General features: G+C 44.7%; 1 protein-coding gene across 2 annotated transcripts; it reads right to left on the reverse strand.

Annotated features, from left to right (window-relative positions):
* Positions 1-1,840: 1,840 nt before the first annotated feature.
* On the reverse strand, positions 1,841-17,991 carry CUNH16orf78 (chromosome unknown C16orf78 homolog). Of its 2 annotated transcripts, XM_010629004.3 has the most exons (6): positions 17,682-17,991; positions 14,506-14,619; positions 13,865-13,991; positions 12,294-12,437; positions 4,294-4,549; positions 1,841-2,271 (listed from the first exon to the last, which is right to left on the reverse strand). In XM_010629004.3, exons 1-6 carry the CDS (start codon positions 17,847-17,849, stop codon positions 2,121-2,123), a joined length of 960 nt encoding a protein of 319 aa, XP_010627306.1. In that variant the 5' UTR covers positions 17,850-17,991; the 3' UTR covers positions 1,841-2,120. The 2 variants fall into 2 exon arrangements, with proteins under 2 accessions (XP_010627306.1, XP_010627309.1); XM_010629007.3 differs by lacking the exon at positions 12,294-12,437 and having other exon boundaries at positions 1,844-2,271; positions 17,682-17,986.
* Positions 17,992-19,832: the final 1,841 nt, after the last annotated feature.

Below are 19,832 nucleotides of genomic sequence, written 5' to 3' on the forward strand. Positions count from 1 at the left end.
ATGGTGGCTTGAATGGGAGAAAATATGTTCTGCAGCAAGGGAGAGGCAGATCAGAGGAGACTTCTGATGGTGAGGACCTGGACTCTGGGTCTGCAGGGCTGACATGAAGACCTTTGAGGGTGATTTCAGCTTTTGCTTTTGGATGAAGACTGGCAATGTTCTTGGCACTTGGTTGTTGTGGTTTGGGTGTGGCTTGAATGTATTCCCAAGGGCTCATGATGTGGTCCAAGTGTGGTCCCCAGTGTGGCCACAGGAGAGGCCACTGGGCTCTTTAAGAGGTGAGGCCTTATGAGAGGCTATGGGTGCTTCTCTCTCAAGCTCCTATGAGCCCTGGTTATTTCACAGAAGTTGTTGTTATAAAAAGGCAAGACCAGCTGTCCCGCCTCTTTAGCTTCTGGTCTCCTTCCCATACACCTGTTAGGAGGGCGCTGCCATGGTGTGGTATAGTCAGGCCCTCACCAGAGCCTGAACCATGAAGCTTGGGCTCTCAGCTTCCAACACTATGAGCTAAATAAACCTTTTTTCTTTACAAGTTACCCAATCACAGCTATTTTGTTATAGCAATGGAAAATGATACAGGGGTGTTCAGAAAATACATTTCCTTTTCCTTTTTTTTGAAGAGCTGGTTCTCCCAAAGGGACAGCAAGTTACTGGAAGGAAGAATCATCACTTAATCATGTGCTGCTGGGTTCTGAAGATTCTGGTGTGGGCCTCACATGGTTCTGTTCCAGCATAGCAAGGCTCCCTGTGTTCTGGCTCCTGTTCCCTTGTCCTGTGCTCTTCTCTGAGGGCTCTGTCTCCCCTTAGTGGTGCCTGTGCCTCCAGAGTGGGCAGGAGCGGCTAGGGTGGGTGTGGGGCCTGGCATCCTTCATACCCTCTCTATAGCTCCAAGGTGATGACTCTCAGCAGAGATCACTCCATTCTAAAGGGCATTTTAGGGCCTGGGAGAGGGACCTGGACATTAGAAAGGCACAGGGAAGGGCAGTCCCTGCCATCTTCCTGAGTCTAAGGTAGAGCTCAGCCTGGTTGAAGTAGTACCATGGGGATTTCCTATGAGAGTCTTGCTCCTTGGGGCTGTGTCCTAGGGACTTGGGGACCAAAAGATTTTGGGGGTTGCCATGGGAGGATGCAGCTTTGTATCACCAGCTTTTCCACAGGGCTTGACTCAACATGGGCACGCCCAATTCTGAGGCTTTTGGCTGGGAATGCAGTGGCTGAAAGGTCAGTCCCTTATCCACCCAGGGCCATGCGGGCAGCCTGTGTTTTTAATGAATCCTTAGGTGTCAGTGACTGTGCTTCTCCATCATCTACAAGCTTTTGCTTATACTTCGCTGCTTCCCTGCTCAGCAGGAGCTGCCCTTAGTACAGTTTTATAGCTGAAGAAACAAAGGTAAAATAACTGCCTAAAGTTAAACAGTGACACAGGGAGTAAGTGGGGCAGTTGGGATTCAAACTTGCTCTGAATGATTATGGGGACAAGAAGAGCCTGGTTTTGTGGCTTCATTGGAAGGCAGTGTCTGCGGGATTTGCCAGCAATCTCTGTCATGCAAGAAGGCAAAGCAGGAAGCTGAGGCAAGGACACTATTGTCACCCCAGTCCTGTCATTTCCCATTTGTGTGACTTTGGGAAAGTACTTTGCACTCTCTCCTTCTTCAAGTGGATGATGATGTCCTGCGCTTCCTGACAGAAGTCCCCTGCCACCTCTGAAAGCTCCCAGCCCATATGCTGACAGAGGCTCTCCTTGCTCCCCCTCTGCATAGGCACAAAAGAGGCTCTGTGTGTGTGTGTGTGTGTGTGTGTGTGTGTGTGTGTGTCCTTTAACCTTTTGTCTTCTTAAAGTCCCTCATTTTCCACTCCCTCTAAGACTTCCTTCCTGGAAGCCCTTCCTAAGGAGTCCTCTTTAATAGGGAGAAAACCTGCAGTTTCTCCTAAGTGGGGTTGGACGCGGGTGGTAAGGACAAAGCCTACATCCACAGAGCAGTCTGATGCTTTTCTGATTGCTACTTCTCTAAAAGAGATGCACTAAGTCTGAAGGGCCAGTTGCAGTGTGCCAGAGGATAGCATCTGGCGGCCAAGATGGACAGCAGTAGGAGCTGGAGGTAGCCCTGGAGAAGAGCTGTTCAGGGGGTGGTGCTACTGCATTTCGGGGGAAACACCTTTTGAACATCTATCTCCGTTTCAGTCATGTGAGGGTGGATGTCCATGTTCAGACCCACATCCTTGCACAGCTTGAGCAAGGTCCGGATGTTGTTCTCGGACAACCTCAGGTATCTGTGTAGGAAAAGGCCAAAGAGGTCAGTGAAGGGGGGGTCATATAGCTTCTTTTCTTCTTTGTGGCACTGGGGATTGAACCCAGGGCCTTTGACTGAATTACATCACCAGTCTCTTCTAGTTTTTATTTTGAGACAGGTCTTGCTAAATCACTAAGTTGCCCAGGCTGGGCTTAAACTTGTGATCTTTCTCCTCTTACCTTGCAGAGTTCTGCTATTACAGGATTGTGCCACCATGCCTGGCTGCTTCTACCTTTATTGACAAGGGCATCCCTACTCTTAGTGCTTGCTTAGTGTTAAGCTGCAGTGAGCATGGGACCTCTACTGCCTGGCTCTAGACAAGCTCTGCCTTTAGTCAAAAGGCATTATTAGGAGGAAGAAAATGTCACATTAAATCATGTGGGGAGAAAAACTTGGATGCAGGTCATTCTATGGGGTGTCATTGTCATGGACATGGAATCTGAGGGGTGGCAAGGGCCAGGGAAATACAGAGCCACAGGAAGAATGGCTGAGCAGTTTGGGGGAACTGAGGTAGATATTTTCTTTGAATAATTTTCAAATAGTTAAAAAGTTGGGCCATTAATTTCAAACATTTCCTGAAGTCCCATAATTCTGATGTTGATGGAAAGATGACATTGATCCCATCGCTACTGTGTGGTCCAGAGTGTTTCTGCTAGTGTGTCTGCTATTGCAGCCAGAGAGCTCCTTACTCCACCATCAACCTTGACCTGGGCCCCAGCTTTAGTATGAGGAGTGAGGAAAACACCCTCCTTAGGCCACCTGCTGGTTGGTTACTTTGCTGCAGATGATGGGGATATTGGTGCTGCTATTGGGTTTCTGTCCCTTGGTAACAGCATTTTTTCCCCTTGAAACCTTCCCAGAACTTGCTCCTCTTATGGCCAACTCAGGCCCCCACACCAATCCCCACCCCTGGACTACACTTTCTCTGACATCTCCAGCGCTGCCTGACCCTTCCTTCTTGAGCAGCCCAGCCTGGGAGGGTTCCACACATTTGCAGTATGGACAGTCATTCCTCTTCCTCCTGAGGGCCGGAGTCCTATGCAAATCTCTTTTCCCCTCATCGTGGAGCCTGGGGAAGATGTCTGTTGGCCGGAGTTAGTTAGAACTGCTTGTTAATCTGAAAGCCAAAGCCAAAGGCATTGCCTTTAAAGTTAATATTCTGTCTATCTTTCGGCCAGCCAACCATTCCACTCATCCCTTAGCCAGTCAATGAGCAGAGTGGACCTTTGTAACAGGACTGTTTGCTTTTCAAACATTTAAGGCCATCTTATACCCACAGATGAGTTTATTGCTGTCAACTCTACAAGGATAACTACATTATTCTGTTGTCTTATTTCTCCCTCAGCTAAAGCTTTTGAACTTTGTCATTTGCATCTTTACAGTAAAGAATAACACTGAGCTAGGGAGAAGGATCCTCGGATTTTTGTTTGGAGGGAAGCAGGCTGTTTGGTGTTGCTGAAAACCAGTGAGTCCCTGAAATCAGTTACCAAACAAGCAAGAAAGGAGAGCCTTGGTAAGAGGAGTAAATACCATATGGTTTTATGCTTTGTCCACAGCCCCCATGGGAGTCTAAAACTCCAAATGTATAGCAGGTAGCCACTGGAGACAGTGGCTACAATCATTCAACAATCATGTAAAGGATCTTAGGGGAATTTCTTGTTAAAACAAGACCACACACAACTTGTCCTTTCCTGTTTGAATACTATCATTGGTTGCTATCGTGAAACAAATGGGAATATTGGAAGGGGTGTGTAAGTGTCCAGATGGGTAACAGCATCCAGTGGCAGCATCTAACTGGCATGCCCATGTGGGAGGTGGTCCTGGGGCAAGGCAGGCTGCTGGGAAACTCTGCGGCTTTAGCCTGGAGCAGGTCTTTGGGACCCAAGGCCAGAGTTTGGTCATGCTCAGCCCACCCTCCTATATTCCTGGTGACTGAGCCAGAGACAGTGGTGTTCACAGTCTGTTCAAGCCCTCCGCCCACCCTACCCTGCCAGGTGCTCACCGGCAGCTCAGCACTTCCTCTGGCTTCAGCATTTTCACATTTTCTATCTTAGGTTCAGTGCCTTTCTCCATGAGGCTCTTCAGCTTGCGTTCGAAAGCAATGTCCGAGGTCCTGGCTGGCCAGTCTTTCATCATGGTCATTCTTCGGTTGCCAAAGGCATTATCCTGTATGGAGGGATCTGCGTACAGGCTTTGGCGCCGGAATGTGTTTGATCGTGGAGTGGACTCTAGAGTCACGGCATCCTTGATGTCCAACTCTGCAAATGAACAGGTGTCACCAGGGAGTTAGATCCTAGGAGACGTGAGAGGTGGGGATACAGAAAGGAGACAAGGCTGAAAGGGTGCATAAACTTCAGATTAACCCCCGATTGAAGGTAGAGGGCTTCTGGCTTCTACAGGTTCCTTTGGGGCATTTGTTTATTTTTTATCCTTTATTCTCCCTTCCCTTTCTCTCCTTCACTTTAACACCACCTTCTTTCCTCCTTCTCCAGAGGGAGTTTACCTAAAGGAATTGCCTACAGGAGATAGAGGGAGAAATCAGAGGATATAAGCTTTTGGGGGGGTGTTAAAGGACAAATAGTTTATCAAAAAGAAAAGGACTGCAGGGGAGAGGAACAGCATGCACGATAGCACAAGTGCATGAAATTGTGCGTCTGATGTGACCCAAATATGAAGTTTGCAGTGAATAAATTCTGTTGAAGCTAGAGCTTGGAGGCCTTAATTGGTTTGCTTGTTAGATTTCTTTAGGTATTTTACAATTTTCTTGCCTAAGAGAGGGAATATTTTCTACCCATTCTATTTTGGACTGGTGTGACTACTATATAGAAAGTCCACTTAAAAAATACTTGTCAAGTACACTTATAACCATAGCAAATTTTATTAATTTTGAAGTAGAATTTTTTGACTTCTGCAGATAAGCAATCATATTTGGAAAACAAAAATACTTTTCAATATTTATAAAAATTATATAGCCTCCTTGACATATTGCATTTGACAGATCATCTAAAACAATAATGATAAAATGTTAAAGTCATGCTCCATTTTGTTTCTATTTTTACTTAAATGACTACAGCATTTCTTCACCTACAGTGATATTTACCATTATTTTTGGTTACATGTATTTAAATGATTTCTAGTTTAGAATTTTTATTTGTAATTATTGCTTGATCTTATTTATTCCTTTTAAGTCATATATTAATATGACTATACAGCTTTTCCTTTATTTGGTTGATGTAATGAATTTTGCTGCTAGATAGTTGGATATTGAATCATTCCCTCCATGCTATAATAAATTCATATAGTTATGCTGTATTATTCATTGCAGAAATTGGCATATTTGATGTATTTTCATATATTATATATGTTTTCTAAAATATTTTTAGATTTTTTGGCATCTCTATTATTCTGAAATTGGTCTATTCTTGGTACACTTTGTTAGTAGTGAGTTATGGTGGCTTGTCAAATTAATGCAGAAATGTCTATATTTTATATGGCCTATGCTAGTTGAACTGATATCAAGCTCATTTGTTCTTTAAAGATTAGAATATAGAATATTTTGCCTTTATACAATAATACAGATGTTAAAAATTGGCAAATATATTTAGTATGTAAATTTATGACATATTTAGGTACCCTTTCTCATACAAAATCTTGTATATTTTTACTCTTCCTTATAGTAAGGTTTGTGATGACTTCATATTATTTATCACCTGCTTTACTCAAAAAAGTCGGCACTGTATATTTACTTTTTTTGTGTGGGGTGATGGTGGTACTGGGATTCTACCCAGGGCTTTTTCACTGAGCTATATACCCTGACCTTTTTGTTATTATTTTTTGTTTCAAGACAAATCTTACTAAGTTGCCCAGGCAGGACTCAAACTTGCTATCCTTCTGCCTCAACTTCCCAAGTGTTTGGTGTAGTTATCCTTTTAATTATTTTTTAATCTTGATTTTCATTAATCTCATCCAGTGTTTAATATATTAAGCCTCTCTTTTTCCTAGCAAGTTTTTTACATGTTAAGATAGTAAAAAAAAATTGTGATGGTCAATTAATTGTCAACTTGAGTAGCAACACCCAGCAGATTTGAGTCGGCGTGGTTGTTGAAAGGTATAAAAGGAGGATGGGAGGGAAGGATTTCAGCTGATCTTCCCTGGAAGAGCTTCCTTGCAGCTTCTTTCCTTTGGAAGAGTTTGGGCAGTTTTGCTCTGAAGGAGCTTTGGATGCTTTCTTTCTTCAAGGGAGCTTTAGTCCTCATCTTTATCTTGGACGCCTGCCATCTCCTGGCTTCCAGAACAGATCCCTCAGCCTTCTGGTTCAGATCCTTCAGCCTTTGGGTGCAGACACTTTCAGCGCCGATCTTTTGGCCTCCTGATATGACTTGCATTGCACATTGCTGTGGGCTCTGAACACTTGACTGGATCCTTTGGGTCTCCAGCACACAGACAGATGTCTTGCACTCTTCTATGTTAGTAAACACTGACTAATATAAAATGTTAGTTCTTTCAAAATAAATGCACAAACCATTACTTTTAGTTTAGTTTAGTTTAGTTTTTTGTTTTTTTGTATCGGGCATCAAACTCAAGACACCTTGCACTTGTGAGGCAGGCGGTAGCACCATTTAGCTAAATCCCCAGTCCATTTTTAGTTTTTATCATAAATTATTTTCTGGGCATACATTTTGCCTTTTTCTATGAGTTTTGGGTATGAAACAGGTTTTATTTCATTGATACATGGATAATTTGGGGTGTGTTCCTTAATTTCCATTTCTAAATTGAATATCTTTTAATTTTATTTCTTTTTGTTGGTCTAGGATGATGTAAGTGGCCCCCACATCTTTACTTTTTGGAATGTCTATGTTTTTCTTTGTGATGAAATATAAAGGTGATTTTTGTAAGTACTCTTTGTCAATATAAACATTTATTTTCTCTATTTAGATGTAAAGTTATGTTATTAATTGCATTATTACATCCTTCTGTGTACTTCCTGTTATCTATATGATCTATTTTGTTCTGATGGAAATTTAAAAATTTCCTTAAATAACTATTTTTAAAAGTTTTCTTTGCATTTATAAATGTCTTTAACTATTTAGTTGCTATATTTTTGGTGCCTGTAGGTTTTGATTATTAATTCTCTTTAACATGTGTTCATCATTTCCCCCATGTTTCTTTTAGCTTCAATTTTAACTCATCTGTTTGCTTTCCGGGTTATCTTTGCCTATGCTTTTGTTTTCAAATTTTTATGTCACCAGCTTATTGAGATTGTGATTTTAAGATCCATTATTTACTAATTTGTTGCCTTTGCTCTCTTTCAGAGAATTGTCTGCAGATAAAGGGCTATATGGCTGATTAAGTCCTTAAATATTTATAAATCTGAAAATATCATTTAGTTACCTCAAAAGTAACATTTTTATGTGCTGGGGACAGGATTATGGGGTAAAAGTCTTTAGTCTGTGTGGTCTGCATGTACCATTCTACTTTTAGGTAGATGCCAGTCCAATTCTTTGGCCTTTTTAATTGTTGTTTCTCTCTGTAAACTCCCGAGACGTCATCTACAAAGTTTGGGGATTTAACGAGGATATTCCCAGGGGGATGAGTCAGTCTAGCTCTCTTACAGTCATACAAATAGAGGGCCAGTGGCTGGATAAAATGTGGCTTGTCCAAGTTCTCACAATGAATTAGTGGTTAAATTAGGTTAAATTACTTTATACCTAGTGTGGTCTTGGCCTGGCATCTGGTCACTGACACAGTCTTAGCAGTCCCCATTTGTACATGGTAGAAACTGATATATCTTCCAGGTGGATCATAATTTTAGTGTCCTCTTTGACACAAATGAGAGATTTTTCAGAGAAAGAGAATTTCCTGTGATTTCTAACCCACTTCTCCATCCAGGTGGACCTTGTTGGGAAGAATGGCAGTATGAAAGAAAATAACAATTATTATGGTTCATATCCATATGTCCTCCAAGAGCCTCATGAGCTCATAAGTGGAGATTTTGGTTTGCTGTTAGGAGGTGGGGGCCTGGTCAGAGGAGGTGGGTCACTGTGGGTGTGACCTGGAAGGCTACATTTTCCTTCCTGGCTCCTCCCTTGCCCCACTGTCTGCTCCCTGTGTGCCACGAGATGAGTAGTTTTCTGTCAACCAGGCCCTTCAACCGTGGTTCCTCTGGATGAAGCCAGCCAACCATTAAAGTATTGAAACTTCTAAAACATCAGTTGAAATAAGCCTCTTTTCCTTTAACTTGCAGGTATTTTTTGTCCTAGAGTCAAAGAAAGTGACTGAGACAACAGTTCAAGGGCTTTCTTGGGGGAAGGTGCACTATAATCTCACAACCAAGTTGTATCACGCAGCAAATGAAAAACTCAAAGAGCAGAAGGATTAGGTAATGTGCCTCTGATGCCATATTTAATGTTGAGCCCATGTGTTGGGCCCAGGTTGTCAGTACCTTTTTCTGGGGCTGAAACTGTCTTGGCTGTGGTTTTGTATAAAAATGATCCACACTCCTGGGTTCATGCCTGAACAAGTAAATTAGATGTCTAGTGGGTCATGTTTAGGATTTCAAGGGCTAACTCTGTACTCATGGAGACAGAGAGAGAGCTATGGTTCTTAATTCTCTGTATTAGAAATACACCCTTGGCCTGGTATCTACAAAATATCCTAGACATAGGTCCCCAGGGAGGAAAATTGAAGTAAATTCCCTAAAGTCTAGCTACTCAGACTTTGCCAAGATTTACTCTGGAAACAGGCTCCATTTGTTTTTCCAGGATCTTGTACTGGTCTATATTCAGAGTGACCTTTCTAAAATTCAAATCCAGCTTGGTAATTTCCTACTTAAAAATTTTCAGTGACTTGCCAGTGCATTTCAATCAGGTTTATGTTTTACAAAAGTCAGTCTGAGAATTTTGCTTTCAGCCAAGACAGCATAACAGGAACTTGACTTTTGCCTTCCAACATAAGCAATTTAAAAACTGGCATGTTATAGGAAACTGCAGTTTTCAGACATTGGACAGCAGGCAACACAAGCTGGTGATCCTTGAGTGAGCCCTACAACTGTTCCAGCTAGCAGCTAGAAGAGGGAAACATAGGAAGAACCAGAGGTCTCCCTGAGTTTGGAAGAGAGAGACAGAGAGAGTAGGTAATTTAGGTAGACCAGCTATAGTAGGAGAAAGATGAAAGACTGCTGCAGAGTTATGAAAAGGCTCCTCTCAACCAAGTATAGTACTAATCACACACAAGAATGAAACTATATAGCTAACAGAAATGCTAGATGGGGCACTGACATGGCTTCTTAAATATACTGTTATTTTCATCAACGATGGACATGACAGAGACATGAAAGATCAGAAGAGACCCAAATTGAAATTTTAGAGATAAAAATGACAATATTTGAAACAAAAAATACACGGAATGGAACTGACTGATTAAGCATTGCAGAAATGATGAGTCAACTTGAAGACAGCAACCGAAACTATACAAAATGAATCACAAGGAGAAAAGACTAAAAGATAAAAAGTTATGGAACTTTAAGTGTATAAAATTGGAGTTTCTGAAAGAGAGAGAAGAGAATGGAAGATGTAAAACACGATTCTAGAAAATAATGTCTAAACCTTTCTATATTTGACTAAGAATCGCAAAAAAATTCAAACGTAAAAATAAGAAACACGAAGAAACTGACATTAAGGTACATTGTTGTCTGTTTCGGTGGTCCCACTCTTTACAACACCAAGGGCCAGTTTTGTGGAAGAGTTTCTCTGTGGACTGGGAAAGGGTGGTGATTTGGGGTGATTCAAAGGAGCACACAGCCTAGATCCTTCACATGTGCATTTACAGCAGGGTTTGAATGCCTCTGAGAATCTAATGCTGCTGCTTTTCTGACAGGAGGTGGAGCTCAGACAGTGAGGTGAGCAATGGAGAGTGGCTGCCAACACAGATGGAGCTTTGCTCGCGTGGTTGTTCTTAACAGGGTGTGGACAGTTACCATGGCCTGGGAGTCTCATTGCTTAAAAAGAAAATCTTTAAAAAGGCAAAGGAAAAAGTTGCACCCTAGAGAAATATGGATGAGGGTGGTGGCCATCTTTCCAGGGAAACAATGCAAATGAGGACAGGAGTGGCTCCTCACTACAGTATTGAAAGAAAGGCTGTCAGTCTTGATTTCCACACGGAATTTTCATGAGCAAAAGTAAAAAAAATTTTTTAGACATACAAAAGCTGTAAAACTTTATCACCAACGAACCCGCACAACAAGATATGGTAAAGAAAGATTTTAAGGGGAAAGAAAATGACTCCAGATGGAAAAATGGATCTACACCAAGGAATAAAGAGCACTCAAAGAGGGGGTAAACATAAAAGTCCCTTTAAAATGTATTTTTAAAAATAGTTGTTTTTTTGTGTGTAGGGATCGAACCCAGGGCCTTTGCACTTTGTAATCCATAGCCCCTTCTTAATTTTGAGATAAGATCTCACTAAGTCACAAAATTGCCCAGGCTGGCCTCAAACTCACAATCCTCTTGTTTCAGCCTCCCAAGTAATGGGTGAGGTTATAGCCATGTGCCACCACTCCTGGCTTCATTATTTCTTTAATCTTCCAGTCTCTCCCTCTTTTTTCTTTTTTTGGACACACATAATACATATATTATTTTGTGTAATGGTGTCACCTAAAATCAACAAGCTTTCTTCATTGTTTTTATCATTTATTTCTATTTGCTCCCCCTACTGGATAATTGAAAATGTGTCTTTGAATTCAGGGATCTTTTGCTTGATCATATCTGCTTTTTAAACTGTTCTATTGTACTTTTCAATCAGACATTAATATTTTTATTAATTGTATAACTTTGTTGCCCTTATAATTTTGTTCAAGTATGGTTGTCCTAATATCATTAACTTGTCTTTTTTCTTATAATTCATTCACTGAATTCTTTAAGAGGATTGTTCAAAGTTATTTGTCAATCAGCTCATTGATCTTCATTTCTTGAAGGTCAGTTTTCAGTTATTGGAACTTTATTAATTTTCTATGGTGGTTTTATAACAAAAGCCATTTTAAATATAAAGGCACAAAAATTAGAAAGAATATGGTAGTTCTAGAGGCTAATAGCTATTGGAGGCTCAGATAATGGTAGTGGAAATGGAGAGAAAGAGAAAGAGATTAATGATATAAAGAAGATGGAAGCTAGGACTTGACAAATGGTCGTGGAAGTTGAGAGAGGGGGAAGAGACAGAACCGAATCTCTGGCTTCTAACTTGGGCCACTGGGGCCACCATATTGTAATAATGCCATTTTCTAAAATGGAGGATGCAATGAGAGGCATGGTGCGTTTGCTAAGCCTAAGGTGATTCAAGCTAATAACACTGAAAGTTGGGGATATAAGCAGCTCCATGCCCTTCCTAGGGGCTGCTCTGTCTTGAAGTTGTCTCCTAGTCCAGATCCTGCCCACTTACTTCAGGCCTTTTGCCAGCCTGCACAAGAAGCTCTCCTTCCTGTGTGCCCAGGCTCAGCCTTGAGTCATCCCTGGATGCCACATCTGAATCCATAGGCTGCTGCTATTAGACCTCTTTGAACTGTGGTGGCCCTTAACTGGCTCGTTTGCTGCCTCCAGTGGTCACCTGTTGTATTACAGCAGGAGAGACAAGGCTTCTCCAGTCTCCCAGGAGTATATTTGTTTTGGATGAAGAGAAAGAAAGGGAACTGTCTAGGATTAAATGGTTTGCAAGTCAGGGTGTCCTGCTGCGTTCTTATGCAGTGAGATAAAAATAATTATGGAGCCAACAGTTATGTGTTTCTTTTAGGGAAATAATTGATATTTTAAAAAGGAAAATAATCTTGATGCTCTACTTTGGGAATGAGAAAAATGAAACAAAGATTTCTCCAAGTAAACAGCCAATGAGAATGTGTGGGGTGAGAAATGCAGAGGAGGGAGGAGAAGGCAAAGGAAAGAAGGAGGAAGGTGGACAGCTGACTGGCCTGGGGTCGGCCTGGCGGAGTGAGGGAGAATTTAAGGAGGTTCTTACCCTCAGGCTCATGCAAGTACAGTGCTAGTACCCGAGTTTGTGTGCCTCCTTTAATTTTGTGCCTTAGGTGCCTGGCTTGTCTCACTCTAATCCAATTCTTGAAGTTGAGAATTTCCTGCTGTGAAATGTAGCCAGGAAAAAAATCTAGGAACAGGAGACAAAGAAAGTTGGGGAATAAGGCATTCTCATATCCATTCTGTTTGCTCTGATGTAATTTGTTCCTTCTGCTGCCCTTAAGCTTTGGTAAAAATCTGCTTACATACAAGGCTCCATGTGAGATGTTTGGGGCAAAAATCAAGGAAACAGGGCTGTTCTGTGTGGGGTTGCCAGATATCAGGGAGGGGAGAAAATCTGCTGGAAGCAGGATGTAAAGCAACTCATGAACCTTATAGGACCAGGATTTTAGAGCCAGAGGGATACTAGGGGTCCTAGAAAACTTGTCTGAAGTATGGGACTTCCTCTAGGCCATAACCAATTTGGTTTCTGCACAAGAAGTTTTAATAAACTTGTGGCTTGGAATAATTGTGTGTTTATGGAATAGTTGCAAAGAAAATAAAGAGGATTTCTGTATATCCTTCACTCCATTTTCCCAAATGTTAACATTTTATATAACCATAGCACAGTTGTCAAAACTAAGAAATTTACATTGGCACATTATAGAGCTCTTACAGATTTGATGAGTTTTTCCACTGAAGTAAAGTTCTGGGATTCAATCCAGGATCCTGTGCTGCATTTAAAGCCAATCATATGTAAATTTGACAGAATACAGTTTGGTTACAATGGGTTTGGTATATTAAATGAAAGGGGGGAGATAGTTTGTTGCGTGCAACAGGGACAATTTTGTATGGGTGAATTGGTGGCTCCTGCTCAGAAACTCTTTTCTACTTTTCCCTGGGGCTTGTTGGAATCCCTGTTCCAAGATGCCAGGCACAACTAATGCATTTATTTTTCCAGCCCCATGGTACAGCCCATCGGAAATGTTAGGAAACTTTTTACTTAGATATAGTCACTAGTATCTACTGAGCAACTCCCTTATGTCAAACTAGGGGGTTTACATGCATCATCTCACTAAAGCCCTGTGACTAGGTAATACTACCGTCCCATTTTATATAGGAGAAAACTGGATCCCACAGATACAGAAACTTGCCCAAGATTATACAACTCTGTTTCTCATAGGGTGGCGGAGGCAGGATCAGAAATTTGCCCGTCCCTTCCTGGGTGTGAGGACTACCTGGTAGGTTTCAGACCAGCAGGTATGGCACCTTCTGTCATGGAAATTATCAGAGCATCTGAATTAATTATAAAATCTGGAGCTCATGGGGTCAGTGTCACCAAAATGGCTTGAGATCAGGGGACACATCATGCTGGCTTCCTGGGAGGAGAACGCAGAGGCTGGACAGAACCTTGACACACACCTGTCTCCTGTCCAGGCCGCCCAGCTTGTCCTTGCCTGGTCCCTAAACATCCACCTGGGTTTCTGTGCGTGGATGCCACTGCCTCAAGAATGACGTAAGTTTTGGTTCCCCTTAGATCAGGGTGCCAAGGAAAATGGTTCCTGGCTCTTCCCTTACCTGATCTTCTGGCACCATCCTTGTCATGGGTGCCTGTGAAAATGCTCAGGCGCCTTTGCTCCCCTCCAAAAGGCCTTTGGTACAACGTGGTGGAGCCTGTACGCCCCCTGGAGCCTGGCCCTGCGGTCTTGGAAGAAGTAAGAAAGAAGTCACATTCTGGTTCCAGGATCTGGCTTCATTTGCCTCACCCTCGGTTGAAAGACTGGCCCAAGTGGCAGAGGAGAGACTGGAGGGAGCGGGGAGTCTGTCTGTGCTGGCTGAGTAATGCTTCATTTTTGCTCCTCCCTAGTTGAGGACACCCAGCCCTTGGAGGGAGTGGGTCTGCAGCTGCCACTTTCACTGCGCAGTGGGGAGGCTCCTATGCTCACATGGCCACAGTGTTTCCAAGTGTTTTAAAAATGGCATTTAGAGGGGCATGGGGAGGATGATGTGGAGGAAGTTGCTTGCTGACCGTGGAACTCTCCCACAGGAGCACAGGAGGCTGGGGGTGAACCCGGACAGGCTGGGGGTATGGCCGATTCATCTTGATGTCACTGTGAGGCAGGTATGCATTAAATGGCTTTCAGTGAGAAATGTGGCCAGACACCGTGCAGAGGGTGATGACCGGGAGGGAGGAGAGCCCAGCAGGCCGGCCTTGGTACCTGCTCCTGGAGCTTCATTTTGGTGCTCCTTTCCTGCTGCTTCTTGATACCTTTGACCTTCTTCCCTTCCTTCATCTTTGCTTTCGGGGGCTCCATCACCACGACCTTTTGCTTCTGTAAAGGTGAATGAGGAAGTCAGTGCTGCAGCTGACCCCGTGAGGACGCTGCCCTGTCCCCAGAGGACAGAAGGCTCCCTGGCGAGTGGGTACCCACACCCACACTCTAATGCCCCATCTCCCTCACTGTCCCACAGGCCTCTGGACGCACCTGGTGTCTTTGTCACTGGCCCTTAGGTCTTGCCTTATACCTTTCCATTTGTAATCCACCGGTGGCTTCCTCTGTCACCCTCCAGGTGAAGCCCACCCCCTCCCAAATGGCCTCCTATCTGTGCCTTCCTGGCCCTGCCACCATCTCAGCTCTGAGCTTGTCCTGCTTATGTAAATCTTATGTAAATGCTTATGTAAACCCAGCCTGGCTCTCCTCTCTCCTCTGTCCTGTCCTGCCTGCTCCTGTCCACTTCTTCCTCTCCTCTCCTCCTCTTTCCTCTCCCCTCTCTTCCTCTCTTCTCACCACCCACCCATTCTGTAGTCCCAGAGCATTACCATAATGCATCTTGCCCTTTTCTTTCCTGGGGGCTCCTGGTGACTTGTGGAGGAGCCAAAGGCAGCCTGCCTTGAACTGAGCCCCAAGTTCATGGCCATGCCTGGCCTTACAGCACCAAGGTGGAGGAGGAGTCATGGGGACAGTCACTAGGGACCTCCAGGGCCCAGTGGGTGAAGGGGCCACCCAGGAAGCACCCCACCTAGTGTCTGAGGGTGGGGTGCGGGTGCCGGAGCATCATGAGAAAGATGAAACACACTGGCCTCACTTTGGTGTTCCCTGAGGGGCACTGTGACCCAGATGCTGGCTCCGGTCACCCTGCCTGAGTTGGAACCTGTGCCATCTATTGCTCTATGGCCGCCTTACCTTGGGCAAACTGGGGCTGTCTTGGTGGTGGCTTAGTTTCCTCATCTGAGGGATAGAGATGTTGTAGGAACCACCTTCTAAGGTTCTTGTGGGAAATGAAACAGTTGCTGCATGAAGGTGGGAGGCCCTCTCCGAGTGAGGACTCTTGTGTCAGTGGGTGGGAGGCTTTGATAAGGCAGTGGTGCGTGGGAAGAAGCAGTCCCAGGGCCGGCTAAGGGTGGGAGTTGCAAGGTTGTTTCCATGGAGGGTGGTGCTGATTCTTCAGGGTTTTGTTTGGTTGAGTGAGGACCAAGTTGGGACTGGGGCTTCAGGTCAAGAGGAGAGAGGACAAGGTCATCTCCTCCAGGGTGGTTCTCCTCCCTCTGTGATGTTCTGTGTTCCTAGTGACATTATCTAAGCAGCTCCCCACATACCTCTCAGTTTAGGGAAAGCTGGGTAGGGTCAATAAGGTGAAGCCTTAGACTCAAGGAAAATTCAGCAGTTGCTGATTCAGAGGCCTTCTGTGGCTCATTTGGGGGGTCTTGGGGGGTCTTCTTCAATGCCGTTGGGTCACTGTGGGCACCATAAGCAATCTGAGAGGGACGGTGCCTAGATTGTCTGACCCCAGGAAAAGAGGAGAGGAGGCCGCAGCGGTCCTAAGGGCTATATGCAGGCCCTCACCTGGGCTTCTTCACTAAAGGGTTACCCTGCCGCCTGCTGCCATCTGGGACCTTCCTGCAAAACCTTCTACCTCCTTCCTCAGGCACTTCGCTAGAAAGTCAGATGGTTGTGAAAGGGAAATGATGTGCAAAGATTTAATTATATTTTCAGTATGTAAGTTTGTTCCCTCCCTGGGTCCAAAATCGTGTACAATAAAGCTACGTATTTGATAAAGAGGCCAAAACATGATTAGAATATAATCCTAGTGAATGGAGATTGGAGCACATTAACGACCAAAGTGAATGCAATGTTTGTGATTGCTATGGGGTTCTGAGATATCCAGACGTCAAGCCTTCTCCCTTGCCCCCAAAATAAGGATGGAGGGGAGTCTGTAAGTAAATCATTAGTATCTTAGGGGCAAATGCATGTTTCCTGTGTGATGTAATTAGCACTCAAGACTCTGACTGTGTGAGAAGTGAAAACTCTCCTGAAGGGCAGGGTGCTGAGCTGAGGAAGGCAGAGACAATGAAGGTAATATTGGGCATTGGCCTCACAAAACCCCAGTGCTCGGGAATTGGATAAATCTGGATTTGAGACCTGGCCTGTGCTTTATTAACTCATTTCAGTTTCTCTATTCTTTGCCTGAAGGGTGATTGTGGCACCTACCTCGGAGGCCAGCTGAGGGCAGGGGAGGGGACAACCCATGCTCAAGGCCAAGCACAGTCAGAGCGTGAAGTTGCTGGGAGATGAGTGTGGGCTTAGTAATGCTCCCATCACCTATTCTGCTCCAGGGCTGGGGGACGCGACTTAAAAGGCAGTGGACACCTCTTTCCAAGGACAGAGCCTGGTTCTCCATAGATGATGGGCCTGGGGTGGGGGACACTGGGAAAAACTAAGACAACCTCCTCGGTTGCTCCGGTTCCTGGAGAAAGGGTGGAGTGGGTTAGAACTGCCTCTGAGGCAGGGTAGGAAGTAGTCCCCGTGGGGAATGAATGCCTTTTGATCCTGGAGCTCTCTTAGGAGCAGGGGGCTGGGACAGTGGGGGACCCCATTCTGGCAACAGCAAGAGCCAGGAGCCGCTGCCCCTTAGCCCTTCTCAAATACTGACTGAAGGTAGCATCCTTCACGGCTTGACCAAATAATTTAGATAGGCTTCTTCCTGACTGTGGACTCCAACTGCCTTTCTCTTGGAGGATTTCTTTTTAGAAAACTTACAGTTGTCAGTTTTTTTTCTCTACCCTTTTGTGACATCAATCTCCCAGCCTCTTGTCACATTTTTAATACCAGCATATCTTTCTCGAGGACAAGGAGTCATCCGATTAACATAGAATCAGGAGACACTGTACCCCTATCAGTCTCTGTGGGCAAGGCAGGAGCTTAATTCTGATAATCACCAATAAGCAAGCACAGCCAGCCTAACCGTATTAACCGGCCTCCCCTCTAAGATACTCTGTTAGTTCACCCCAGTGCTAGCACACATTCCTGTTCCCGCCTTTTGGACCTGTGGAGTCCAGAGCTCCAGCCCCTCTACTTGGACAGACTTCCAGCACCTTTGCTTGGACAGTACACACCTGGACAGGCTGCTTCTTTTTCCCCTTCCTCCGCTCCAGCCACTCCAGCTCCCGAGCGAGGTCAGACATCTTCCTCTCCGCTGCTGTCCTCCACACGGTCTTCCTCTCTGTGGGCATGAGATCCTTTAGGTCCTTTGGTTCCTTTGGATCCTCTGGCTTCTCTGACATGCTGGAGTCCTGCCTCCGCTCTGGGCAAGTGGCTAGCACCCTCTTGATCCCTGTGCCTGGACTTGCTGGTGTGAGCGACAAGGGTGTGGCCTCAGAAAATGGGTGCGGCTTCTAGAGGGGATCATAAAAGGCAGGGAGGTGGGGTATGGGCCTTAGAAGACAGACATTTGGGGAGTGATTGTGAGGTCACCGCCAGGCTTGGGGCTGGTCCCAGGGTCAGAGTGGAAGTGGTGACACAGGACTGTTTGGAAAGTTGCTTTAGTGATCATAGAAATTAAAACTGAGATGACAGGATGCATTTACAGGCAAAAGCTTTAGTGAGGAAGGGATGTCCGCTTGACCAGAAGAAGCTGAAGGGGGCACAGCTGCGATGGAGAGGATCAGACTGAGCCTATTGACAAAGAGAAGAGGAAAACTGTCTGGGGTGGGCTAGTGTAATTTTCTGCTGGGTCATATGTATGGTATTTTTGTTTTAATTTTTCCTTGTGTTTTAGGGACCTTCTTTCTTGTGGAGGATATGGATTCACTGTGATTCGTACCCTTGGAGACATCTTGGCATCATCTGTTCTTATAAGGCACCTGGTCCTTGCAATAAGAATAGAGGTTAAGGGAAATACATCCCACACACTGCTCTCCAGGGAGGTTGGGGGAAAAGAAATGCCCTCCCCTTTAGTGGGAAGGTCATGGAGTAAGGAACCAGAACCCCATTACCTCTTGTCCCCATCAGGGTCCCTGTTCTGCTCCACTGGGACACTGGCTTCCTCCCATTTGGCCTGTGTGGCTACTGCCCCTCTCCACTTACTACTCTCATCGGGACCCTGCCACAGCTTCTCCCATGGTCTCTCCACCTCCACTTCCATAAAGATCTTGCTAACAAAGATCAGCTTGGATATCTTCCTTCCTTCCTTCCTTCCTTCCTTCCTTCCTTCCTTCCTTCCTTTTTTGTGTCTTTAGTTGCACTACCTGGGCTGCCTCGATGTCCTGAATCAATTCCAAGTATTTACCTTTCACGATCATTTTGACTGTGGAGAAGAGCCGGGAGTTGAACACGCCAGATCCGGTGAGCAGGTGGGAGAGGACACACCCTAACCCTTTACAAGCCCGCCTTGCTGTCACGTGGCACTTGGCAGCGGTGCACACTGTATCTTTTATTGCACCTTGTAAAGACACAAAAGAGGACTTGGAGAACTGTTTCACAAAGGGGCAAGAACGATGGATTAAGTGTGTTCAGAGTGAGGAGGAAGTATTTTGAGTGGGATTAATGGCAATGTGTCTTTTACTGTAATGAAATTTTTAAATTAAACATTCGCACGTTTTAATTATACCTCGCGCGTTCATTTACTTCTTCAACAGGTAGTTACCAGACACGCACTACATGCCAAGCATTGTTCTGGGGACACACTGCAGGGCAGGCCCTAGAACACGGGGCAGGTGAGAGAAACACCAAGCAGGCAGTGAGTGTATAAATCCACAGCGAGGTAGGAAGGAAAGGAACGTGATTCTCAGAAAGCTCGAAGCCTGGAGCAATGGAGCTAGGTTTGAATAGCAGGTTAGTGGGCCCCCTTGACCACCGAGCTAAAGAGAGGTAGGACTCAACCAGGCTGTTGTGACCTTAATGCTTGTGTCTCCTTAAAGTTCATATATTGAAATTGTATCCCCAGGCTGACGGTATCAGAAGGTGGCTTTGTGGGAGGAGATTAGGTCTTAAGGGCTGGGCCATTATGAGTCCGGTGTCCTTATACAAAGAGATTGTGGAGTTAGCCAGCTCCGTCCACCCTGTGAGAATGCAATGAGAAGGTGGCGTCTATGAACATGGAAATGGCCCCTCACTAGACAGTCATCTGTGTCCTAAACTGTGAGAAACAACCATTTGTTATTTATAAGCCTTCTAGTCTATGATATTTTGTTATTGTAGCTCGAATGGACTAAGACAGCCAGGCATGGTGGTGTATACCTGTCATCCCAACACTCTGGGAGGCTGAG

The sequence above is a fragment of the Fukomys damarensis genome, unplaced genomic scaffold (assembly GCF_012274545.1).
Source record: "Fukomys damarensis isolate Sample0158 unplaced genomic scaffold, DMR_v1.0_HiC HiC_scaffold_32, whole genome shotgun sequence".
NCBI classification, from domain to species: Eukaryota; Metazoa; Chordata; class Mammalia; order Rodentia; family Bathyergidae; genus Fukomys; species Fukomys damarensis.

Coding starts and splice junctions, on each gene's coding strand:
- CUNH16orf78 (XM_010629004.3), bottom strand. CDS start 17,849: ATGTCAGAGAAGCCAGAGGATCCAAAGGAACCAAAGGACCTAAAGGAT. Junction 13,992..14,505: donor AAATGAAGCTCCAGGAGCAG/GTACCAAGGCCG, acceptor ACTTCTTCCAAG/ACCGCAGGGCCAGGCTCCAG. Junction 12,438..13,864: donor GGATGGTGCCAGAAGATCAG/GTAAGGGAAGAG, acceptor TCCTGTTCCTAG/ATTTTTTTCCTGGCTACATT.